This window comes from Sciurus carolinensis, chromosome 11, assembly GCF_902686445.1.
Source record: "Sciurus carolinensis chromosome 11, mSciCar1.2, whole genome shotgun sequence".
NCBI lineage: Eukaryota > Metazoa > Chordata > Mammalia > Rodentia > Sciuridae > Sciurus > Sciurus carolinensis.
In genome coordinates this window covers 100,775,861-100,801,743 of record NC_062223.1, presented here as the reverse complement: position 1 = coordinate 100,801,743, position 25,883 = coordinate 100,775,861, and the positions used below count along the sequence as shown (strand labels likewise).

Below are 25,883 nucleotides of genomic sequence, written 5' to 3'. Positions count from 1 at the left end.
TTTAGAATATTTTTAACCTTTTGCTTTGGAATCCATAATATTCATTAATTTATCTAATATACACATATGTAAAAATTTTACTTTATACTATATCTATTCTTGGTGACTATTCTTTATATTTGCTTAGTATATAATCTTATTACCATATTTAAGGTTATAATTTAGTCTTTATGCTCAATGTACATTTGTGCTTTTAACTCTCTTATCTCACTAGTATTGCCAATAGGTAATCTATTTAGCTTTGTCTCTTTTTGCTGTTTCTCTCAGTGTCCCAGGATCTGATCCTCAACTATGAATCTTGCAACCAGTCAGTACGCAATCCCTACTCTGCTCTTCATAGTCTACCAAGGCCCTCAGGTAGCCCAGGTGGAGTGGCAGGATCACCAATTCCCATCCCCTCATCCTCATGAGTGTATAAAGGCAAATTAATGCCTAGTATATTTAAACAGTGTATTCCTTCTTTTGCTAACAGAAGAACATGGAGTTATATATTTTTCATAATCCACAAATTTCAATATTCTTCTTCTATAACATTATTCATCAACATTATTATTTATTAATTACTTCAAATGCTAGGATTCATGTCTTTTACCCCATTGCTAGATTCATAATCTCCAAAACTGTTTTGGATCAGTGCAGATGGCTAGAAAGAAACTAGCACTTTGGTACCTTAAAAAAGTGGCCTTTCTGTGATAGGAATGTTCCAGGCAGACTGTGGAGTGAGAGAGGCCCAATTTCTGGATTTAGGAGATAAGGGCATAAAGTAGGCATTTGTGGAAGATACCCCCTGTTAGCTTCTAATGAATTTACTGTAGTTCCAGAGGTCTAGGCTTCAACAAGGCATTGGTCATTTCTTATTTTAGCCTATTTCTTCTCAATGGGTTGATTTATTGCTCTTATAGGTCTAGAATTCATCTGTCGCTTAATTTCCAATGATGCTATGATTTTGTATTTTTTTCTTTTGTGTTCTTACTAGCAGTGGAAAGAGAAGGTGAAGAAGGTAGTCTTGCACAGTTAGTTTTAATTAAACCCAGGAAATGGCATCCTAACCCCACAATAATGAACACAAGGTAATTTCCTCCTCATCCCCTTCAACTCAGCAGACCTGTGGAACAAGAGGCCATCTCTGAGTGCTAAGACATTGCAGACTGTAAGCTGTTTCCAAGTATTCAATCATAGGAAGTTTGATGTCAGCCTTTCCTCTTAAATGTCATTTTCATCATTTTATTTCCTTTGAAGGCATAGGTTTTAATTTACAAAGGAAGTTAAATGATACATTCTTATTACATGCATGCTCATTTTCCCTCATTAAACAACTTCTTAGACACTGAAAAAAATCTGATACCTAGGGTCTACACTGTTTTATGTTCTTAATATGTAAAAGACATTGTCACTGAGGAAACAACAAAACAGCTTGTTCATTAGCAAACACAGCATGTAGGTGGAAACAAAGGGACAGAAACAAGACCCTAATTATATCCATGAATTTCTCTTCTTCCTGAAAAAGAGTCAGAAGACCATGCTTCCCCTTGGTAACAATGTCCTGTAGGGCTTTTATGAAGAATATATTTCCCCATATGTCTGCGAGTCAGTATGTGAGCTTGATCATTGCTGCCTAATAACACAACATGAATTCCCACTAGAAGTCAGCTAATGGGTACTTCAAGCACAATTTTCTATGCGTGTTAAATGAGTAGGTTGAAAAGTTTGCCATTCTGAACCTCGTTTGGTGAGCAGGGAATATTACACAGAATTTTGGACAATACTTTGCTTAAATTACAGTCCCATAAAAGAAAAATTATTCTACAATACTGCCCCTTTATAGAATAATTGCTATTATTTTGGACTCAAGATTTCTTAAGCATCCATTTGAATTATATTCTAGTATCTCTGTAATTGGTACCTTCCTCTGCCTAGAATGAACACTGGTGTTTGAATCACTTTAAAATTTTAATAATTGTGAATAATTTTTAACCATGGGTGGCATATTTTATGAGGTTCAATGACAGTTTACATATGTACCAATGGAAAGTAAACAAAATAAATTGTGCCTTTACCCAAAACTGTAAAATTTTTGTTTTAGCCAAGATTTTATTTGTCCACAGAAAGGACAGAAATCGAACAGGCAATAATGAAAACTTAATATGTGTGCACTGCTGGAGTACTTCTTGATGATTATATTTTAACAAAAGTTAATGACCAAGTAATGGAAATAATAAGCTGAAGTGAAAATCCAATATGAGTTTGATGAGTAGAACATTCTGAATGGAAGTATACTAAAGGAGAAAAATCCCTGTGGAACATTATACTTGCTATGACTTCTGAAATTTCTTAGTTTTATTATTAAAATGAACATGATGGATAAAGGAATCTAAGTGAATGAGTACCGATGATTTTCAGAGGTGATGGGTCAAAACCTTGAGGACATTTAAAGAAATGAGTAAAAATAGGAATACTTTTCAAAAGACTTCATCCCTGTTTCCATGAATTCTTCATGGATGGTCATATATTTGTACATCTGTGAAGCTGATGATGAAGTAGCAGATATTCATCGGGTAAGTACAGGAACCTATCCTAAAGACACTAACTAGGAGTTGGTAAAGGATGAGAGTGGAAGTGTCAGTCATGGATGATGAAAGTGGAGGTTTGGGGCTCTTATGGACAAAGAATAGCTATTGGGGACACAGTTTGATGAAGAACAAATCCATCACAAAGATGACCCAAAAGACTCCTTTGGTCCCAGAGAATACCTTAAGTATCCTTTCCCATAATTACCACAGAAAGAAAAAGGGTATTATAAAAATTATCATACTCATAATAGAAAATGATGCTAGGATCGAAAGATTCAAAGGTTCAAATGGTACAACTCTCATTATTACCACCACCTCCACCATCGACACCTTCAATGATCCCAAATAACATTTACTGAGAGTTTAGTAGATGCTATCAATCAGCCAATGTACTTTTCACATAAAATTTCATTCAATTCTGACAAGCCAGGGGAGTTAACTCTTTTAAGTTGCAATTTTATAAGGAAAAAAGTAGGTAAGTTGTCAAAATCTCATAATTTTTGAAGGAGAAATAAGCCACGGAGTCCCGTTTCGTATATTGCATTATAACATTGTTACAACATTAAATGCCTTGAAAACTATAAATTCTATAGACTTACGATCTGTCATCATCATTAGTGATAATGTGTCTAAATGTCTGAGGATCAGTTCATATTGATCATCCTGTGACTTCTTCCATGATATAATCAACCACCAACTATAAATGACATATGAGCTCTGATATGATCTGTTTTCTTTTGTTTTTAAATATATCAGTGAAAGTCAAATTAATGAAGCATTTTATAATATATAAGCAGGCAATGTATGTGCTAATTACATTTATTCTAAAAGTCATATTGTTCAAGTTATTACTTATCAAATTTTAGACCTCAGCATAATGATTTATCTGTTTTAATAGCAAAACAGACAAATAAGAAAATGACTGTGTTTTGAAGTCTCCCCTCCCAATAGAAACAAAACAAAGCCTAGAAGATTCTGTCAAAATAAGGCAGAAAAGGTTAAACCAGTTGATTATTTGGCACTTTGCTGATATCCCGATTGATTATAATACTTGGATGTTATAACATTGTACTTATAGTTTAGAATTACATTTAATTTAGTTATATTCAGATTCTACTTCATGAGTTCTCAAATTTTTCAAAATACTCCAAAACTACTTAAAGAGTTATTCAAATGAAACCCTAATAATGACTTAAATTATTTTAATCATAATATCACTCACCTCTGGACAAATATAAAACAAGTCAAATTCCTATTCTTATAGACTAAATGAAAAACAAAACTCTAAAACAGTAATATAGAATATATCATTTTTACATGATGGAGGATACTTTTTATCAATCTCAATTACTATTTGTTACACTAATATGATAATGATTAGCATATATAGATTGCAATGTGATGATTTATTCTCTCTTCAATTTTCTCCACTTGTATTGCTGTGATAATCTGACTTTTACTTGCCAAAGACAAATGTTTACATGTTAAATATTCTTCTGCACATTTTAAATTTACCTGTGGCAATCAAAGTAATCCTTTTTATTTTTTTTTGCATCGATATGAATTAAAACAAAAAGGCAAACATTGGCATAGAAACCACATGACACACAGTCTATAATAAAGTGATCATCCAGAAGATTCAGAATATGTTTTCATTATTTCTAAAATTAACTTTGAAAAGAAACATAACCCTTGAAATGATCATATAATTTGTGGATCTCTAAATATGCAGACTCAAAATGAAAAGCAAAGATAACTTGCTTAAAGTAAGAGTTTGCTTTCTTCATTACCTAAACAAATTCTGAATTGATGATAAACCCCACAGATACAAAGAAATCTGACCATACTGAGGCAGAACTTTGGTTTTTCTTTCAAAAATCACTAAATAGACAAACCACATTTCATTTAGTTTATCTATCAAATATCTCACAATATCTGTAAGACTGGCATATACTTCATATGTGTCATCTGCAAACTCAAAAATTTCTGATGTTAAGATATTAAACTAGGAAAGAGACTTCTTACCTTTTGTTCTCTCTTACTGCTTTATCTCCCTTCTTCCAAGAGACTGTGGGCTTTGGAGAGCCTTCGGGTTTGCATTCTATGATGACTTCTCGGTCTTTGGTGACAATTATTGTTTTCTTCAGTTGATTCAGTGCAAAGTTGGGAGCTGAAGCTATTAAAATGAAAAGGTTAGTTCTACTCAAAGCAATGATAATAATGTCTAATCAATGAGTCATCTGGATTTTTCAAGCTTTTCTCTAGGATACATTTCTCCTAAAATCATTTCTATCTATAAGGTATCAGCACAAAATTTAATTTATTATTAATTGATAAATGTTGTTACCTGTGGAGAAGATAATACTGTGTCTTCCATCTTGTACCTTTGAGTCTTATTATAATCCACATTTTACTTCAATATTATGCAAAATTGAATATTTTAAAATAAATACATTTTAAGAAATGGAATTACCTGAATTTTAATTAAAAATTTTATTTAATTTGTTGCAATTACTCATCTATGCATGCTCATTAATATTGCTTTTATTGGATTTTTATCAAGATGCTGCTCTCTCTGAAAGATACACCTGGAAATCAGTAGTGTCTGAGACAATTATTAATAGCAACTGTACAATTCTGTGTAATATTTCAGAAGAACCTTATGTTCGTAGAATGGTAATAAAACAAATGGCACAATGACATTAAAAATGTTAAATGTATACACTTGAGATATGTTGAGAGTTTGGAAAAAGTGAAAAAATTATGAAGAGAGCAGTTAACATTTTTGGTTGCCTACAGGAAATACAGAATTTATTAAGGGTAATTTTATAAATATTTCTAATAAATAAGAAGGACTAGAGAATGTTTATAGGTAAATTATTCTCTGAATAAAGAATCAGCTGTTTAATTCTGAGATGTTAGAGTTGACAAGAAAATGCATTAATATTTACTGTTTAAGATGTAGTAAGTTGAAACAGAATTCTGTTTCTATTAACCATAGATTTTTTTGTAATGTACAGAAATTTCAACTGCAAATATTCATAATTCATTAAGTTGATTAATGATGTATTATATTCCACTTATATATAAATGGTAGTTTCCCAGGTTTCTGAGATTTTTGGTGTTATGTAAATGTTATGTTTTGAAAGTTTAAGTGGGGAGTAGAAAGTATTCTTGGTCTTCTGCTCATTTTGGAGAGACAATGAGTTAAGAGCACAAAAGTATATCTCTTGTAGTACAACCATCCCAGAATCAAAGTATAGGAAACGATCAAATGGAAAAAGTAAATGAATCCCAGTGTTCAAAATATTCTTATCCTAGGTAGATTATTCCACTAGATTCACTCTTCCCTATAATATTTAAATAGTAAATTTGTTGTTAGTTTCCAGTTTCCATTCTTATCAAAGGAACAGCCTCTGAGCCTGCCTTTCCTGACCTCCAGAGGCTTTCTTACTTATTGAGAATTATAACAACTGATGTCTCATTACAAGAGAGTGATTTATCCTGGAGTCTTGTTTTGTAGGAGATACAACTAACGCTATTTAGGAGTTGATTAGGGAAATACTAAGCTTCTATGGAAGCAGGGGTGGTATGTTAGAATTCCATATTCTGATCCCCTACACCCTCAAGGCATTCCTCCTTGAGTCAACATGTTTCATTATGTTTTTTTTTTTTAATGACACAGCAAAAATATATTGTATAGGCCATTTAAAATTAAAACTAAGAAAAGTCATATGAACAAAAAGTTATGGGACAAATTGTATACAATATAAACCTGTTCTCTAAGGCTTACAAAAACTATCAGCAAGACATAGTGTTTCTTTTTAAGTCATAAGATAGATTCTTAGAACCACATCATAAAACTTCAGTACAGTGAGAATTAGAGCATGAAAAGAAACAACTCTTTTCTTCTACTGATTTACTTAGAAATTGCATACCTAGAATCTTCAGCTCAGCACTAGCATAAATGGCTCCATACTTATTTTCAGCCAAACATTGATACATCCCAGCATCCGATTGATTCACATTGTGTATCATCAATACTCCATTAACCATGTCAACCCTACTCTGTAATGGAATAAAAAAAAATTACATCTAGAAAGTAAACAACCAAGAAAAAAGTCTCTAATTAATGCAGTTAAACACTACTTCACAACTAAGTAATGCATATTCACTGTTCATTATGTCTCTTGTACATTGTAACTACTTCTTAGTCACTGAGAAAAGTATAGCTATATTTTCCTGTAGTTTGTTTTAGGAGTATTACTTTCAGTTTTGTTTTTAATCTGAGTTGATTTTTTGCCGACTTCTTGAACTTGTGAAAGGCAAGCAGCAGATGATACTTTAATTGGAATTCCTTTTGTAAAGGGGAAGCAGACATTCAGTGATGGAAAGGATGGAGGTTATGAACATGGAATCAAGGTTAACAAGAGCCCAGATCAAAAGAACAATTCTTTCACTCTATTGATCTCACCAGGGATTTGCCTTCTCTCTCATTTCCCAACAAACTAATACAAGTAGAAAACTGCACTGCTACTGGATTCTGCATAAAACAACGGGTCAGAAAATATGAGCTTCATCATCAGAACACACTTAATACAGTAGAAAGAAGGCTGAGCATGTACAAACTAAGGAAAATTGAGGCCAAGAGTACATTCAAAAAACAATCTTTAATTAAAAATGTTAAACAACCAGCTTACTTTTCTACTTAATGCCCAGCAAATATGTTTTTAATCTTAGCAGAGATTTGTCAATGGAAATGACAAGTAATTTGACAAGATTTTCAAAATAGAATCATTCACTTAGCAAACACATATATGTCAGTAGAATTAATGTTACTTGAAGACTTGGAATAGAAAGCATAAACAGCAAATTGGGCATAATGAGAGAAGACTATAATTTCAGGTACTGGGGTTGCCAAGGCAGAAAGACTACAAGTTAAAGGGAAGCCTGGATAATCTAGTGAGACTCTGCCTCAAAATAAAATTTAAAAAGGGTCTGGGGATATAGTTCAGTGTTAAAGCACTTACTCTCACATAAGGCTCTGAATTCCATCCCCAATATCCCCACACCCAACAAACACAAAAAATAAATACACGAAGAAGAAGAAAGAAAAGATGACCAACATAGCCTTTTCCTCAAGAGGTGTGTATTCCTAGGAAAAGTAGACAGAGCCTTCAGATTTTCTTTTACAGCACTATAACCCTATTTATTATCTGATTTTTTGCATAGGTCCAATTTGTCTTGTGTTAACTGGCTTTAGGAGGAAATGTTAGAAAAAAATGGAACTGTGGGAATGATCTGATCCAATTTCTGTTTGTTAAAAATGAACAGACAGAGGTAAATGATGAATAAGAAACCCCATGATAGTGCAAGGCCTGGACAGGACTGGTATCCACAGTCTCAACTTCACACCCTTCATTTCCATTTTGGTCATAAATAGTGACCTACTGCTCTTCTGTTCTCTCTTCTGCAAAGGGCACAATCAAGGAATAAAACTATCAAAATTATTACCATCATTCTGTAATTAAGTAATCATTAATTTAAATCTAGTACTTACCAAGTTGTTTTTAAAAATATGTAATATATTTACTGAAAAGACATTTATTATGTGTGTGGGTAGCAGGGTGTCACAGGAAGAACCCCACCAATGACACAAGAGATTAATATTCTATTGCAAGTTCCTCTCTTATTAAATGTTAATCCTGGGCAAGTCACTTCACTTTAAGAGACTAACTCCATCATTTGCAATGTGATGGCAGCATGATAGATAGTATCTAAGAGTCATTGGAAATGGCAATAAATCTGTGATGATCAATGATATTTTCCAAAGAATTTATAGGATCTAGAAAAAAAAATGTAGTACATTACTCAAAAATGTAATGAGGTAATTAAAAAGAAAATTTTGCTTATGTATTTGTTGTATTTCTCAGTCTAAATACATTTGAAGGCAGGAGTTAGAAATGGTTTTCAGTAAGACTAAAGAAGTCCATTTATGTCCTGTGCTAAATTTTGCTAAAATTACCCTGGAACAGGCTAATAGTTCCCAAAAATACCTGAGGCAAGAGTGGTACTCCATTCTTCAGCCACCGATAAGTGGGCCTGGGCTTTCCAGTAGCCTTACATTCCCATCGGAGAGGGCTCCCACTGTCTAATTGAGTGTCGTTCAATTTTTCTAACCAGTGTGGGAAGGCTGTAAGTATTTAAGCATTAATAGGAGGGATTTAGTTTCTTAAAATTTCACCTGGTTCAAAATTCACATGGAAAAACATATAGCATTAAATATTTCTATTTAGCCCATGTGTATACAAGGAGCACAGCATTGCATTACACACAGAACTTTATTTCCTATGCAAAACACACACACACACACACACACACACACACACACAGGAGAGAGCATATAGTGAGAATATTTCATAACTTAAGACATAACTTTTATAAACTATTTGAAATATATCTTGTTTATTGATTTTTACCACTACAAGATAAAGAGGCTTGATTCTCCCAAGGCACCAGGGCATTTTAGTGGAATTCAGCTATGCAGAGGCATCACTCTTTCAAAGAAGTAGGGCAGCATTGGCACGGGTAGAAGGAAAATCGCAGTTCTATTAGGCAATATTTGCTTTGTTTATTTTTTTTCCCTAAAGAACAGGAATGGTTATGGAAAAATAATCCATGATTTCAAATTTTACCTAAAATAATATTTTTCTTGATTTAATTACCTTCTTCCAATATAACTTAAAAATTTTAAATTTTAACAGAAACAATTCCTTTATCAAGAAAGAGATAATGCTGTGATTGTGCAAAACTAAAAGATACAAGTTAATGAATCTTTCCTCCATAGGAAGTGAATAAAAGTGATTTGTCTGTGCATATTGTTTAAAAGAGTCAAAGCAAAAAATAGGAAAAAAATTATGACTTATTTTATTAGGTCTTTCTAGCAACATATTTTATTTCATTTCTAGCAACTTATATTATTGGTCTTTCTAGCAACATATTCAGCAAAAAAAAAAAAAACAAACTACAATTTTGTTTTTAGGACAGTCCTCACCTGTGCTAGTGAGGACTTTGATCATTCATTCCTTCAGGTGCATTCATCTCATACTGTGTGGTACTTAATCTGAGAGGTTTAGGGATATAGAACCACATAAATTCATATTGTGACAGAGGAGGTCTAAGGTCAATTACAAGGAAAAAAATGATATAAGCAAGATTTGTTGAAGGAAACTGCACATAAGTATCAAAATAGTGGATCCAAAAGGACAACAGAAATGGGCTCATTGGTGTGTCTGTAATCCCAGTGACTTGGGAGGCTGAGGCAGAAGGATCACAAGTTCTAGGCCAGTCTCAGCAACTTAGGGAGACCCTATATCAAAATACAATATAAAAAGGACTTGGAACGTGGCTCAGTGGTTAAACACCCTGGGTTTAATCCCCAGTACCAGATTAAGATAAAACAAAAGGATAACCGATGTCTAATTCCAAAGTTAGTTTTTAAGGGAGGAAAATGAGCAAGAGAATAGCAACTCGCATTATTAAATGCTAGTTGTAGAAACCACTGCTATGTTCTAAAAACTGAAATTCTCAATTAACCCTTGTAACATTCATCTTAAAAGCAAACTCATTGCATTTTATAAATCAGTAAACTGTGGCTTAAAGAGTTTAAGGAAGTTTGTCCAATGTCACAAAGTTAGTTATTTGTCTTTAGGTGGGAATTTTAAAATAGTTTTTCTTTTACCAGTGCTTTATAGTTATACATGATATCTGGGTTCATTTTGAAAAAAATCATACATACATGGAATTTAATTTGCTTCATTTCTGTCTCTGGTGGCCCCACCTGTACTCTTCCCCTTCTTCCTTCCCCTATTCTCCTTCTAATCTACTGGTCTTCCTTTCACTCCTTTGTTTATTTTTAATTGGTTATTTTGTTTTTATTAGTTTATTGGTCTTTAACCAATATACTCTTATCTTTAAGGAGTTCTATGGCATATCATGTTCAGGATTTCTAGGCCTGAAATACATCCTGTGGTTTAAGTTGTAGATCCAGAAGCTATTGTTAAAAATATTCCTAATGAGTTTCAAATATTGGCCCTGATTTTTGTACCTGGCTTCCAGAGTAAGTCTCTTTATAGTTATGTGTCATATATACGAAAACTGCTAATGGGGTGGTGAGAAACGAGCAATAGTACACTCCTCTTTAATATTTCAGCTTTCTATGAACTTTCTAACCTTAACTTTGCCAAAGTAATTATACGCTGTGAATTACCCCTGCAATCTTTCTAGACCAGTTTGTTGTTTCCCAAGCACACATTCTATTGTACTTAAACTATTCACTGTGCATACCATATTCTATTTCTCTTCACTGTCTTTTTTAATTCTACTCCTTAATTGAGGCTTAGTCTAAATTAATAAAGCATATTAATTTCAACCCCAAAGAGAAGTCATCTGCACTGTCTATGGACAACTCACTCTTACTCACTTGAAAAATTATCAAGTAATATCTTGTTACCCATCTTCTGGTGACTTAAGTTATTACTAAATTTTAGTAATAATTTAGTATGACACTCAGATCATGAGATTATTGAGAATAGTGTTGATTTAACATATACACAAACATGTTAAATCAAATGCATATGCATTTGTGTGTATATGTACATATAACGTAGCACCTTATCCTTATATATTTGCAAAATACAGACACCTATATTTAATGATAATTCTTTTAATGTACTATGACTAATGCTGAGCTATGCAGTTCATGGATGTTAAAAGAAAGTATCTTGGGCTCAGTTGGCAGTGTGCTTGCCTCCTAAGTACAAGGCCCTGGGTTCAATTCCCAGTACTGCTTAAAAAAAAAAGTATCTTAAAAATTCACAAAAAGGAAAATAGGAAGGATAAACTGTTAAAACATTAAAATAACAAATTTTGTCATCTGCATAATAGAAATTATAGAAATTTCAATGTTTCTCCAAACATATTTGGATTGCTCTATAAAGTAGTAAAATTTAGAATACTGATTTCAAAATAAATTTGTCATGAGAATCAAACAAGAGATTAATACCATTATAATGCACTAAATCCTGCTTTCCCTTCTTATAAATGTTTATAGACGCCACTACAGATGCAATGCTTACAGAGAGAATATGAATGCAAACCTGCACGTATCCTTTGTTTTCACCTGAAAATCTAGTGGGTGAGATGCAACTGAAATATTATTCAAATTCATTCTATTATTCTATTCATTCTGAATAAAAATGGCTTGTAATATTGCCCTTTGTATTTAAAAAATGCTATCAATTTATGAATTTTGAGATGGTTTCAGATCTTACTGTATTTAACTATGACTCTTCTTGGTTTATAAATCATAGTGCAATCTTCATAAGATTTATATATCTATATTTACATCTATATCACATAATAGGAAAGACTCTAAAACAGTATAACTCAGTGATGTCATTGGACTGCTTCTCTAAATACCACATTCAACTGCTTGTCACATAAAAACTTTCAAACAAGTTCAGACAAATATACACATAAACATAAATGAAATGTGGATAGTGTATCATGCCACAATGACATTAAGCTCCATATTGTAAAAATAAATATAACATCATCATTGGGTAAATGTTAAGGCTATTTGGATTTTTGAATTGTCATCCTTCATGGTATATTTGGAAAAATGTGGGTTATATTTAATACAACTGAAGCTCAGCTTTTAAAACAGATTTCTTTACACTGTTTGGTATGTCGTAAGCCAATAGGTCAGCACTATCTGGACCAAGCCAAAAAGAGATTATATGAAAGGACAGTGATAAGATTTTAAAATAAACAATTAAATACTGGATTTCCGACTGAATTTGTCTGAGGCTATGGGATGAAAATGATAGTATAGCACTTTTAATATTCATTAAAAAACACAAAATTTTCAGTAACATAATAGCAGAAACATATAAGGTTATGTTTTAAGGTTTTCTTTAGTGGAAGACGACAGGTAACTAAAAGGCAATGGCTTTGGCTTCTGAATAATAATGTGGGGCTAGCATATACCAAGACATGGTTTGCATTGTGGGGTATCTTCAGTCTATGTGGAAAAAGAAAATTCCAGGTTGGGCCAAAGTGAAAATTAAGTAACTTCATTTATCTAGCTTTTCTAAGGCCACCTCATTTAGGGTGTGGAAAACTGAAAAAACATATGGCACTTTAAACTCAGAAGCTGTTAAAACCTTACCAGATGTACAGTATATTGACAACTACTTATATCATACATTTGAGCTTCATATCAGTCTCCCGGTTACATTTTTAAAAACACTAAGCAGATGTGCATAAAGAAAACTCTTGCTAATTATCTCTTGTCAGTAGAAATCCTGCAACTCCGTACTGATAAATGCTAAGTGTTATTGGCCTCCTTCATTGTTTCTGTATTCTTAAGCATTGAGGAATCAACATATTTTATCCACATAGATCAGTTTTCATAATATGACTCTCAGCTGTGGGCCAGTGAGAGGAAATGTGGTGTGTTGAAATGATTATAAAGTTGAGGGTGAATATAGGTTCAAATCCCAGTACTACCATGCCCTTGCTCTTATATGTGATTGGGAATGACTTACTTAACTTTAATGAGTCTCATTTGTAACTGCAGATGATAATTCCTATTTCAGTGGGCTACTATGATGATTGAGCATAATATTAGTTACTCCACACCCCAATCCATTGCCCATTTGATAACTTCAATTTTTTATCAACTCTGTACATGCATATGGTACCATTTTCATGATAAAAGTAGAATTCAAGTCTGAAAAAATTTTCTCCAAAGCAGTTTTGAAAATTTTTACTATATATGAATCAGGAATCTACAATTATGTATCATTTCCTACAATAAATCTGTAGTATAATTTCATAGCTAAAATATTATTAAAATTATACCTAATATAGATAAACACAATTTTGAAGACAAGAAAAACAACTGAAATAAGTCAAGTGTCTATGAACAAATGATGGATAAACAACTCCAGCAATCCAACAATAGGATACTATTCAGCAATAAAAAATAAAATGATTATGAACAAAATGAAATGCTTGAATCTCCAAAATATCCTGAGTGAAAGAACCTGACATAAAAGAATATGTGTGATAGTATTGGTGACATTTTTGCACTGGCAATTGAATCTTTCGCATTGGGAATCTTAAGAGTGTGAGGTGGGGTGGAAATGACTGGTTGAATATCTGGGCAAAGGGAATTTCTGTGTTGATACATTACACTGTCTTAACTGCATTGTGGCCTTCCTGTGTAAATCTTTATTAAAACTCTTCAAATTATACATGTACAACCTGCAAAATTTGTTGTACATAAATTACAACAAAAAAGTAACATTGGAAAGAAGAGTGTATAAACAGACTACAAATAGCTATTTTCAGGGCATACAACTGATGATGATTTAATATCTAAAGACCTACATCAGATTAAGAAGACAAAGAATCCAATGGAAAAAAGCCAGGCGATAGGTAGAACAAGTATTTCAGAGAAAAGAAAATATGAGTGGTCATAAATGCAAGTCACCATGCTCACTAGAAATCATGGAAATGCCAATTAAAATTACAAGCTGGTGCCACTTCACCCCTACCAGATTGGCAAAACTTAGGTATTGAACAATCGTGGTAAAAACACCAACTTTAGAACATGCTGGTGGGAGTGTGTGTATCAACTGGTTGGAAGCGGGCCTTTTCTTTCCAGGTGTGAACTCTGACTCAGCGATTGCTCTTCCAGTGCGCACACCTGATAGATTCTTGCTTGTGTGCACCAAGAGAACTGCAGGAATATCATGGTTCTTAGTGGCATTGTTTGTCATAGCAAGAGCTGAAAACAGCCCAGCTCCTGTTCCTCAAGAGAAGAATGCATAAATAAGTAGTGGTTTCTCATGTGACGGGATACGATATTTTGGCAAAACAAATTAGCCGAAGCCTCATGCCTCAGCAGCAGTACGGTTAAGAAAACATTGTGCTGAATGATAAAAGCAAGTTTCTCTGGACTATAAAGAGTAAGATTATTTGTAGAAAGCCCTCAAGCATATAAAACTTTGCAATTGTTTGACGAGAGTTGTTTTTTAAGTATGCAATTTTTTTTTTTTTTTTTTGGGAAAACAATGTCATTATAAACTCAAAACTCAGAATCATGTTTCCCTTTTGGAAGAGGGACTGTGAGAGGTACCCTGGGAACTTGAAAGAGATTAAGATGATCTCCTTCTAAACTTGCGTCATGGGGCAGTAGTGTTTGTGTTATAATTCTGCACATTTTGTCTATGCATTTCATGTATTTTGTGTATGATGTTTTCATAATAAACCATTTAAATTAGTTTTAAAAAAAAAAAAAAAAAAAAAAAGAATGAGTGACAAGAGTCTGAATACATCAAACAGATTTCTCCAATGTTGATAGGAATTACCTGCTTTCCATCACATGCCTGGGCTCAGATCAGTCACACCTCACTGAGAGGTAGCATCCTATAGCTAGAATTGTAGGTGGGAGTTGAATTTTGGTGTCATTGCCAGTTCTAAGCTGGATTCTAGTTCTACTGCTTATTTTTAAACTATTTTTGAGGTGCTGGAGATCAAATCAAGGACCTCATATATGCTAGGTAAGTGTTCTACTACTGAACTACATCCTTGGCTTCTGCTTATTAATGACATCTTGTGTGATAAGTTCAGTACTTCTAGATCTAACTTCCTCAACTGTCATAGGAACCCTAATAACTAAGAGTTGTTTTGGTTAATGTGTACACCTGATCTGTCAGAACCGTGTGGCATTTATTTAGTTTTAGCTGGTCTAGTTTCTCATTCTAGGAAATAATGTTGATTGTTTTTCTATTCAGAGTGATGCATGCTTTATGCAAATTTGTCTTTACCTGGCTGTCCTAAAGCATTCATCTAAATGTACATGATAAGCAGAGCCCGCCAATCATTTCATAGTGATATACTTTCTCATCAGAAGTTATACCAATAATTTTGAGTCAAAGTAGTTATTTTCAAGATTCTTGGTAATAATCATTACAGCCTATGAATTAAACAGATGGAGGGGGAGTAAATAGAGTTGGGTCATATGGGAGCCTCAGTCTACAGACTCTACAGCTCATTCTACTTAGATGTGGCCCATTCTTTACAACAGAGATATTTGCGACAATTTTTCTATAGCTTTAAGAGTAATACAAATTTCCTAGTTTGTGTATGAGTCTGTGTGTGCGTGTGTTACATGCATGCTATTAAGTAATAAAGTCCCAGTTTAACATTTATTATATGTATCAGATTTTTGTCTGTAAAGCAGGGCTAGAAATTATACTATTGCTGTGAGGATAAAATTGCACAATGTATTTGAAGCTAAATCACTGTTTCATTGAGGTGTAACATCCCCCCCCCCCCCCACTTATCGGTAGAGACCTGTCCTACTGGTTTACCTGAAGGAATTATGAACACTTATAAGTACTTTGAGTTTCATCCAAAATTATTAACTTTACAGATTTCATTCAAATCTAGAATCCAAAAGTTTTAAATAACTTTTTATTGTTTTCTTCCAGAATGCCTTCTTCAGGTCAGCACTTCAGGTAAGGATCCTTCCTAAGGCTTTCCCTGAGTAGAAGGCAGTATGCACATGACTTCATTACAGCCCATGTTCTGTGTAAACGCAGGATTCACTTTTCATTTAATCCAATGGACAATGAGTTCTTTCAAAGCTCCATTGTTATCATGAGGAGCAGTAAGAGACACATAATAAACAATAATTAAATGAATGAATGAATGATGAGATTTGTATGGCATAGTCAAATTGGTTGGTGTGCTACATTTCCAAAGGAGTTGTTAAAGGTAAAGAAAAAGGCTGATTTCAGACATTCATAGGATTTCATAATACTCCTTAAGAATCCTTGTATGGAACCAGGGGTGGTAGTTCATGCTTGTAATCCCAGTGACTCAGGAAGCAGAAGCAGGAAAATCACAAGTTCAAGGCCAGCCTGGCAAGTTAGCAAGAACTTGTTTAAAATTTAATAAAGAAAAAGGGCTAGGGATGTGGTAAAGTGCTTATGCGTTCAAACCCCAGTATTGATGAAAAACAAAAATAAAATAAAAGAATCCTTGTACAGAACATTTAGTTTTTTGAGGAGAACTTATCTTGAGATACAGTTACAGTCATTGCTTAGAGGAATCAGTCAGAAGTTATTTTGACATTGCTCATTTCAATGCTCTGGCTTATAGTGTTCCTCTTCTTTTGTGTGCCCTCACTTGGCAAATGAGAATATTATCACCCATTATGTATACTGTAAAAGCAAATATGAAAATGGATGTGATTTGTGATCCCTAGAGGCAAAGATGAGATTGTTAAAAAAAAAAAAAATTGATCCAGATTGTCCTATTTCTCACACATTACCTGGTGGGCTCTTTGGCATCTTTGGACAATATAAACAGGCCATTGAGGTTATTTATAATACAGATGTATTAATTCAGGCCAGAAGTCAACCAACTTTATGCAAAGTGCCTGATAGCACATATTTCAGTCATTTAAGTCAGCTGGTTTCTGTCTTTACTGAATTCTGCAGTAGTCAGGTAAAAAGTGGACATAGATGATATATAGCAAATGGATTTGACTATATTCCAATAAAACTGTAATTAATAAATACAAGAGCTGGGCAGAATTTGGCTAATGGACAATAGATGGTGACCCCTGATTCAGGTCTAGGGTTAGAATGAGTCGATAAAGTTAGAGTTTTAATTTATCAAAGGATGATACCAAGAAAATATATTATTTTTAAGGATGTAAACTGTGTAAGCTGTACAAACAGATTGGTAATTCCTCATTTATTTTTGATTTAAAAAATTTCTGTATGTAGGATAATTTTACATCATGCTTTATTATGCAAATCAAGTACAGTTATAAATTATTTCTTGGTTTTTATGTATCTAACCAACAATATTTAATTAAATTTGCATTTTCAGATTGACACTTGGAACTAGAACATGCTCAAGTGAAAGAACTTACTGTATATTTGTAATTGTCCACGAAAAGAATTTTTTCCACGAGAGTTTTCAGCTCTGCACTCATATATGCCAGCGTCATCCAGCTGCACATTCGGTATTTCCAGCACTGCCTGAGATTTCCGCAGACGTGACTTACTAGGAATATAACCATTAACCTTCATCCATGTGATTGTTGGAACAGGGCTATAATAGGGAGCAAAAATACGGTTAATACACTTTCTACTATTAGGAACATAGATTCTGTTATCTGGTAATTTAAGCACTTAATAGGCTGAGTGTAATAAAATGTAATCACAATTAAGGACCATGTGCTGCTTGATACACTTCGTTTTCCATGTGGATTGTCTGATAAGTAGTTAGATTACAAAAGGATAGTTGCCTTTTCTTTCATATTTCAATAAAGCAATTCAGAGATAGTATTTTACTTTGGAACATGATACTTTAATAAGGTTATATTTTTTAAATGATACAAGTAATATGACAAAATTCCTAATATACACTTATGGCAATGAGTCAAACAAAAGGATCATGAATTAAATTTTTTGTCCCCATTCTCTGGCAAATTTCTACTTTCTGCAACAACAAATAATGGTTCACATGTAATCTCTCATGTCTATAATGTCTATATCCACACATATGATGTTATCTTTGTTTTGTCTTTTGGAAACTGTAAATGTTGTCTACTTTTTGTTGGTGGTGTTGTTGTTATTGAAAGACCACATCCAATAATATTGACCTGACTTATTCTGATTAAAATAGTCACATATTATTCCATTGTTTATATGTAGCAGAATTTAACTGACTGTACCTGATAGACATTGAGTGTAGTAAGTTTTGTTCCATTCTTTTCTTTTTTTACAACTAAAGAACAACGCTGCAATAAAGAATCTGGCACATATATCATGTACTATTGCTTTTATTTTCTGCAACAGACTTTCATAAAAAAAGAATTGATGGATCAAGGGGCATGCTCATTTTTTATATTAATAAGTAATGCAAGATTGTTCTTCAATAATACAGTAGCAGTTTCTATACTTATTGGTAATATATGATTCTCTTTGCATTTTTGCCAACATTGTACAGAATCAATTTAATTTTGTCAGTATTGATGGGTAAAATGTGCTATTTTGCTGCTTAATTAATATTTCCATCTCTAATAAAGTTGAACATATTTTCATAATTTCACTGTCATTTATATCTGCATTTCTGTGAACTGTTTGCTTATATCATTTTCCCTATTTTTCTGTTTTATTTGCCTGTTTTCATTGTTTCATTTCTTAGAATTCCTGTGCATTAATACCTTTTAAGACCTTGTTTCTTATAAATAGAATCCCTCCTTGTATTAGTAGCTTATATAGCATCTATGATACAATTTTATAAACTCTTTTTGGGAGAAACACACATGTCTACAGTTTCCTTCATAACTTCTGAACTTTTTCTTGTGTAGAACATGACATCTAAATTCACTTATGTCAATATTTTCTGGAGAATTTTGGGTAGCATTTTAAAAATTACATTTAAATGTTTTGATTTTAATCCATCTGGATTATATTAAAAGTTTTGGTGTGAGATAGGGAATGTAATTATTCCAGTGTCATTAAATAAGTAAGATGGCTTTTGCTACAAAATGTGCTTTTGTCATATAAGATCACATACTTGAATCTGTCCTATGTCTCACACACTTGAGTCTGTTTTAGGCTTCTCAGTTCTGTTCCACTGATTTATTTATTGCTATCTATATTTAATACACTTTATGTTCTGGACTTTTCTAGTTTGATTTCTCACTACCTCCTTCCACATCTCCTGACCCAGAAACACATCTCTGTTTCCCATCATATCTGTTAAATTTCTACCAATCCTTTGAGACTTGTCCTAAATGCCTCATCTTCAGCCACGTTCTTATTTGTGTAGCCAGTTAAGATTCTATTTTAAATAACAAAGCACTTTGTGTATATTACTTTCATCTTTTATAACATTTTGCCATAGATTATAGGTATAGGTATTTTTCAAAATTATTATTTTAGCAAAAAATATTTTTTCTTTTAGGATCAATAGTTATGCTCATTATTTTTAACACAACTACAATAAAAGTCCTTGGGTATCATTAAACACTTTTCCTTTTTATTTAGGAATAAGACATAAAACTGAAATTTATAGATTCAAGAATTGACAGTACTTACTTCTTTGTTTAGGTACATATTCTGGTAATATCCAGAAAAACTGAATTCTGCTTTCTGGAATAACTGTTGCATAAATAGGGCATATCACTCTTTTAATATATGTAAGAACTGGTTTGTGATTTTTAGAATTTTACATCTATTTTTAAAGTAGAAATTGTGTGTACCTTATTAGGTTTGCTGTGTGTGTGCTCATTTGTTAGTTTGTGGTTGGTTTGTGTATAGTTAGTTTTGACAGATGTGGTATCATAGTAAAGAATGATTGCTTGGTAAACATGCCAAAATATTCCTATCTCCTATATTCGATATGAACTTAAAGAGTAGGAAAGATATTTTTTTTTCTTGGAATACCAATAAGACTCTCACAGAAAGTTACCTGGGTCTGCTGTTATCAGTGGGATTAGTTCTTTACCATGTTTTCTTTGATTATGCTTAGTTTATAGAAACAGAATTACCCTCTAATTGAATGATACTTTATTTAAATTATATTTTTGAATATTCCATTAACCTCATGCAACTTTCCTATTTATCCTCTTATTTATATCTTTTTACTTTTGTAGTTGGTCACTTTATTTTGATCTGAGTCTCCTACATAGAAAATGGTTATATTTATTTTTTACCTAAAGACTAGATTTACAGATTTTTGTGTTTTAATGGTGGAATTTCATTTTAATTTTTATATATATATATATTTTTATTGTAAACAAATCAGGTACAACTTGTTTCTCTATATAAGAAGTAGAGGCATACCATGTTTGTAATTATACATTTACATAGGGTAATGGTGTTTGATTCATTCTGTTGTTTTTTTCCTTCACCCCACCTCTGCCACTCCTCTTTTCTCTCTATACAGTCCCTCCTTCCTCCATTCTTTCCTCCCTCCCAACCCCCATTATGTATCATCATCCTCTTATCAACGAGATCATTCCTCCTTTGTTTTTTTTGGCTTATCTCACTTAGCATGATATTCTCCAATTTCATCCATTTGCCTGCAAATGCCATAATTTTATTATTATTTATGACTGAGTAATATTCCATTGCATATACATATATATATATATATATATATATATATACACACTGTGATATAAATATATCACAGTTTATTTATCCATTCATCAATTGAGGGGCATCTAGGTTGGCTCCACAATCTGGCTATTGTGAATTGAGGAGCTATGAACATTGAGGCGGCTGCATCACTGTAGTATGCTGATTTTAAATCCTTTGGGTATAGGCCAAGGAGTGGGATAGCTGGGTCAAATGGTGGTTCCATTCCAAATTTTCTAAGGAATCTCCACACTGCTTTCACTTTTTAATTTTTGTTGCTCCAATTAATTCAACCATTCTTATTTAGTCATCTTGGAATTGAGTGCAGAATCACACATAATTTCATATTGAAACAAACCTTTAATAAGCAGTGAACCTTGGAATTAGGATGATTATGAATTAAAAACCAATCAAGGAAGATATGATTATAAAAGTAAGTATGCAGATTTAAAAAGAAATATAAATAAAATATAAAAATGTAATTCTATAAATATAAAACTCAATGTCTAAGTTAAACATGGAATTGCACACAGCTGTAGTGAATATAACAGAAATGGTTGAGAGGTTTGAATCTTTGAATGAGATACCAATAGACACAGAGAAAATATGAAATAAGGTTGGACTTCAATTCATAAACATGTAATATAAAACCAGCATAAATCCAGTCAAATATGAGAGATGGGGGTAGAAGGAGAGGTGAGGGAGTAATAGACAGCTCTAATAAGACTGGGAGCTGGAGGGAGGTAGAGAGAAACATATAGAGGAAGGAAGGGGAAGGGAGTGAGAGAGGGAGTGATAAGAGAAAGAGGAAACTAAGTAATATCCTTAGAGAAATGGCATAAAATTTTTCCAAAATTATGCCTATGAATCCATAAATACAGGTATCATAATATATACAAGGCATGACTAAGAACACAGAGCATCAATCACACACTAGTAAGCAGGGAGGAAAGACAAATCATCTACAAAACATGATTAGAATGTTCACTAACTTTCCAATAGCAACAATGTAATCAGAAGAATATATTGGAGTGTTTGCATGTTCAAAATGCTTGGGGGTGGATTATGAACCCAGAATTTTGTATCTTGTACATTTTCTGTTACGAGTGAAAAATAAAGATATTAGGTATAGAAAAACTGAACAAGTTTATTACTAATGCACTATCACTAAAGGATATATACTTTAGAAAGAAGGACAATACTCCAGAAAAGAAGCTGAAAATACAAGTACAAATGGGAAAACATTGTAATAATAATGACAAGACTAATAATGTAGGTATATAAAATGACAGAATTAAAATGCTGACCAAAAAGAGCTAGTGATGGAAGGACTGATTAGAGTTAATGTGTCCCAAAGTTCTTTCCTTGTGTGGTAGAGAAGAGTTAGGTTATTGATAAACTTTAGATTTTAGAAACACATAGTAAAATAAATAAGGTACCTGTAAAAATATGAAAAGATAGTGAAAATTTCTGAACAGATGGAGTACATAGCAAAGACTGGGAAGCTCAACTCTTCCTAAAATCCATTTCTTTTTTCTCCTAAACATCCATTTGCTGTTTTTCTATTCAAATTGGCATGGATATGATGTTTGTTCCTGGCAATGAGATGTAGTAGAACTACCTTTAAAACATTCTATACATTTCAACTCTTTTTCTTTTGGGTAGGTGAATGTCGGTGCCTAGGGAAACTCTGGAAGTCCCAGGTTGAGGATGTCAGGACCAAGCTCCTAAAGGACTACAAAGAGGAAAGTGACAAACTACTACATCACCAATGTCAATCAATAAGACTGGCATTTAGACACTTGCTTTGCTAAGATCCTGAGACAGGTTGTTATACCTGCTAGTGCTGTCTTACTAACATCTAAATTGGTATGTGAAAATGGAAATCCATCCTAACAAGACATTAAATATTCCGAATTAGAACAACAGTCAAGGTGGAGGTGGTGGGAGTCTGATGCTGGAAAACAAGGAGATGAAGTTGCATGCTATGAAGTGGAAAATATCTGGTAAAAGTCTCATCTTTGATAACTTGGAATGCTGATCTGAAATGCTTACTGAGTGTAGGTAAGGAGTTAAACAAAACATTAAAGCAATGCTGCCTTCATTCATAAAAGTCTTAGAATACTGGTTGGATTGTTAAGCAAATCAATGAGAACACAGAAGGTGGGTCTTTGGGTGGTATAGTAGATGAATTGCAAAAGTGTATTCAGTTCTCTATCAGTCAGTTCACATCTTTTTCAATGTAGTGCAGATCTTACCATTAGATGATGGAGTCTGTTTACCAACTCTGAATCGTACTTGCCTGATGATGTGTTTTTGACCACTAGAGTACAGCTGCAAGATTTTGTGCTTCTCTTTTCTCTCTTGGACCCTTGCTTTGCCATGAGAACAACTGATATAACTGGGATATAAAATATTTCTTTTATCCTTCAATTGTCTTTGCCATGCTCCTTCCCAATCATCCACTCCCCTGTCGATAATTCAGGAATATTTTTGCCTGTTTCAGACTTATATGTAATAATTCACTGTATGTTCTTTTGAGTCTGGTTTCTGTCAGCATAGAATTTCAAGATTCATCCATGCTGTTTTATGTGTCATTAGCAATTTTTTCTTAATTGTTGAGTAGTATTTCAATATCAACAGAGACCACAATTAGTTTATTTAGTTATCTTCAGGATAAAATTTTGGACACTTGATTTGTTTCACTTTAAGGTTATTGTGAGTAAAACCACATTGTACATTCCTGTACAATGTTTTGTGGACATGTATTTGTATTACTTGTGGATAAATAACTAGTAGCAGAAACTCTGGGTCATGTGGTAAGGTAAAGTTTTCACCATAAAGGAAACTGCAAGACTATTTTCCACAGAAGTTGCATACATTTATGCTTCCACCAGCTATATATAATATTTCTAGTTGTTATGTTTCTTTGAAAACAGTTGGTATTGTAACTCTTTAATTTTAGCCAGTTTTATGAATATGCAGTGATATTAAAGAGTGATTTCACTGCATTCTCTGATTACTAACAAATTTGAACTTTTTTCATGTTTTTGTGGGCCATTTGGTTATTCAAATATTTGTTTCATTTTTATATTGCATTGTTTTTCTTTCCAATATTGAAATGTAAGAGCTAGCTGTAATTCTGGATACAAATCTTTTCTCAAATATGTTACAAATATTTTCCCCAATCTGAGCTTCCTTTTTTTTTTTTCTTAAAAAAAAAAAAACAAAAACAAAAAAATGAATGGCCTTTGAAATACAAAAGTTTTGATTTTGGTGAAGAACTTGTAATCTTTTCTCCAGCATTTTGTGTTTTTCTTAAGAAATATTTTTTGATTCCAGAAAGTCAGAAGATTTATTCTAGAAGTTTCAAAGTTTTTACATGGAGTTCTGTGGTACAATTATTTTTTTGTCTATATAGTGAGATAGGGTTAAAGGATCAATGGATCAAATTATGCAATATGGATTTCCACATACTAGCAGCATTTGTTGAAAAATATTATCCTTTATCTATCCAACTACTTAGCACTTTTGCGATAAATTAATTAATCTTTTATGTTTGGGCCTATTTCTGGACTCTCTTCATTATCTGTAAACCTATCCTCATGCTAATTTTTTATTTTCTTGATTATAATTGCTTTCAGAGTAAACCTTGAGTAAATGTTGAAATCAACTGGTTTAGTTTTTAAGTATTCTTGTTCTAACAAGTCAATTTGATTATTCTATGTTCTTTAAATTTTCATGTAATTTTCAGAAGTGGCTTGCTAATTTGTAGAAAAATAAATGCCTTCTGAGATTCTGACTGCATTATGTTGAATTCATAGATTTGAGCAGAATTGGCTTTTGAATACTATTGAATCTGATATCCATGAACATGGTTTATCTCATCATTTAAATATTCTTTAATTTTTCCCAGAAATGTTATAAAATTTCTCAGTGTGCAGGTCCTGTGCATATTTTTAGTTTACCCCTCAATATTAATTTTGTATCTTTTTGTGGTTATTCATTAAAATAGTCTATATATGCATATAATGGTATTTGCAAGAAAAACAGCTTAATGTCAATTTTTTGCATCAAAAGTATTTCTTTTATGCTTTATTGTACTCTCTAAATCATTAAATGTGGTGGAACATAAGTGATGAGAAGAGAAAAATGAAGGTGAAATATTTCAGTCCTTGACTATTAAATACTGATTTTTTTTTGTAGGTGCCTTTTACCTGGGTGAGAAAACTTCTAACGCTAAATTGCTGAGTATGTCATCTAATATATTGGATTTTTCATCTGCTTCTTCTGTATTATTAAGATGAATGTAAGATTATCCTCTTTTATCTGTCCATGTGGCAAATTACATTAATTTTTAATAATTAAAAAAACTTTGTATTCCTGAGATAAACCTCAGATGGCCATGTTGTATAATTTCTTACATGTTTGATAAAATTAAAAAGTTGAGTTAACTGGGTTCAAGTTTTTGTAGTGTGAAGGCTTTTAATTAAAAATTAAATTTAATTAATAAATACAGAACAATTCTTATTTCCTATTTCTTTTTGTGCTAGTTTTAGGATTTATATCTTGAAGGAGTTATTTGACCTCATTGTAAAATTAAATGTTGTCATCAGTATTCCATTCTTTTAGTATTTTACAATAGAGACATAGTGATGTTTTCTCTTTCATATTTGATATTTGTAATTTGAATTTTATCTCTTTGATATTTACCAGTTTTGTTGACAATTTCTAAAAACTAGCACTTAGTTTCATATTTTTCCTATTATCTCTTTATATACAATTTTATTGACTTCTCTTTATTTTTTCCCTTCTACTTTGAGTTTATATTTATTTTTCTTCCATTTAAGGTAGAAGTGTGGATTACTGATTTTCAAATGTTCCCTTTTTCAAAGTAACCATTTACCTCTAAATAATGCTTTCATTGCATCACACATTGTATTACACATATTATAATTTACTTCAAAATATTTTAAAATTTCTCCTTGATAGTTTGGTTATTCAGACATGCATTTTGAATTTCCAAATATTTGGTAATTTTTTTCATCTTCATCTTATTGATATATAATTT

The 25,883-nt window shown here is 32.5% G+C and overlaps 1 protein-coding gene across 1 annotated transcript in view; it reads right to left on the bottom strand.

Moving 5' to 3' along the window:
- Cntn5 (contactin 5) overlaps positions 1-25,883 on the bottom strand; it is a 1,239,665-nt gene that overhangs the window by 274,891 nt on the left and 938,891 nt on the right. The window contains exons 11-14 of the mRNA XM_047518061.1: positions 17,590-17,771; positions 8,627-8,763; positions 6,509-6,638; positions 4,596-4,746 (exon numbers count right to left, since the gene is read on the bottom strand). Coding sequence (XP_047374017.1) covers positions 4,596-4,746; positions 6,509-6,638; positions 8,627-8,763; positions 17,590-17,771 — 600 coding nt within the window. The remainder of the gene's footprint in view (positions 1-4,595; positions 4,747-6,508; positions 6,639-8,626; positions 8,764-17,589; positions 17,772-25,883) is intronic.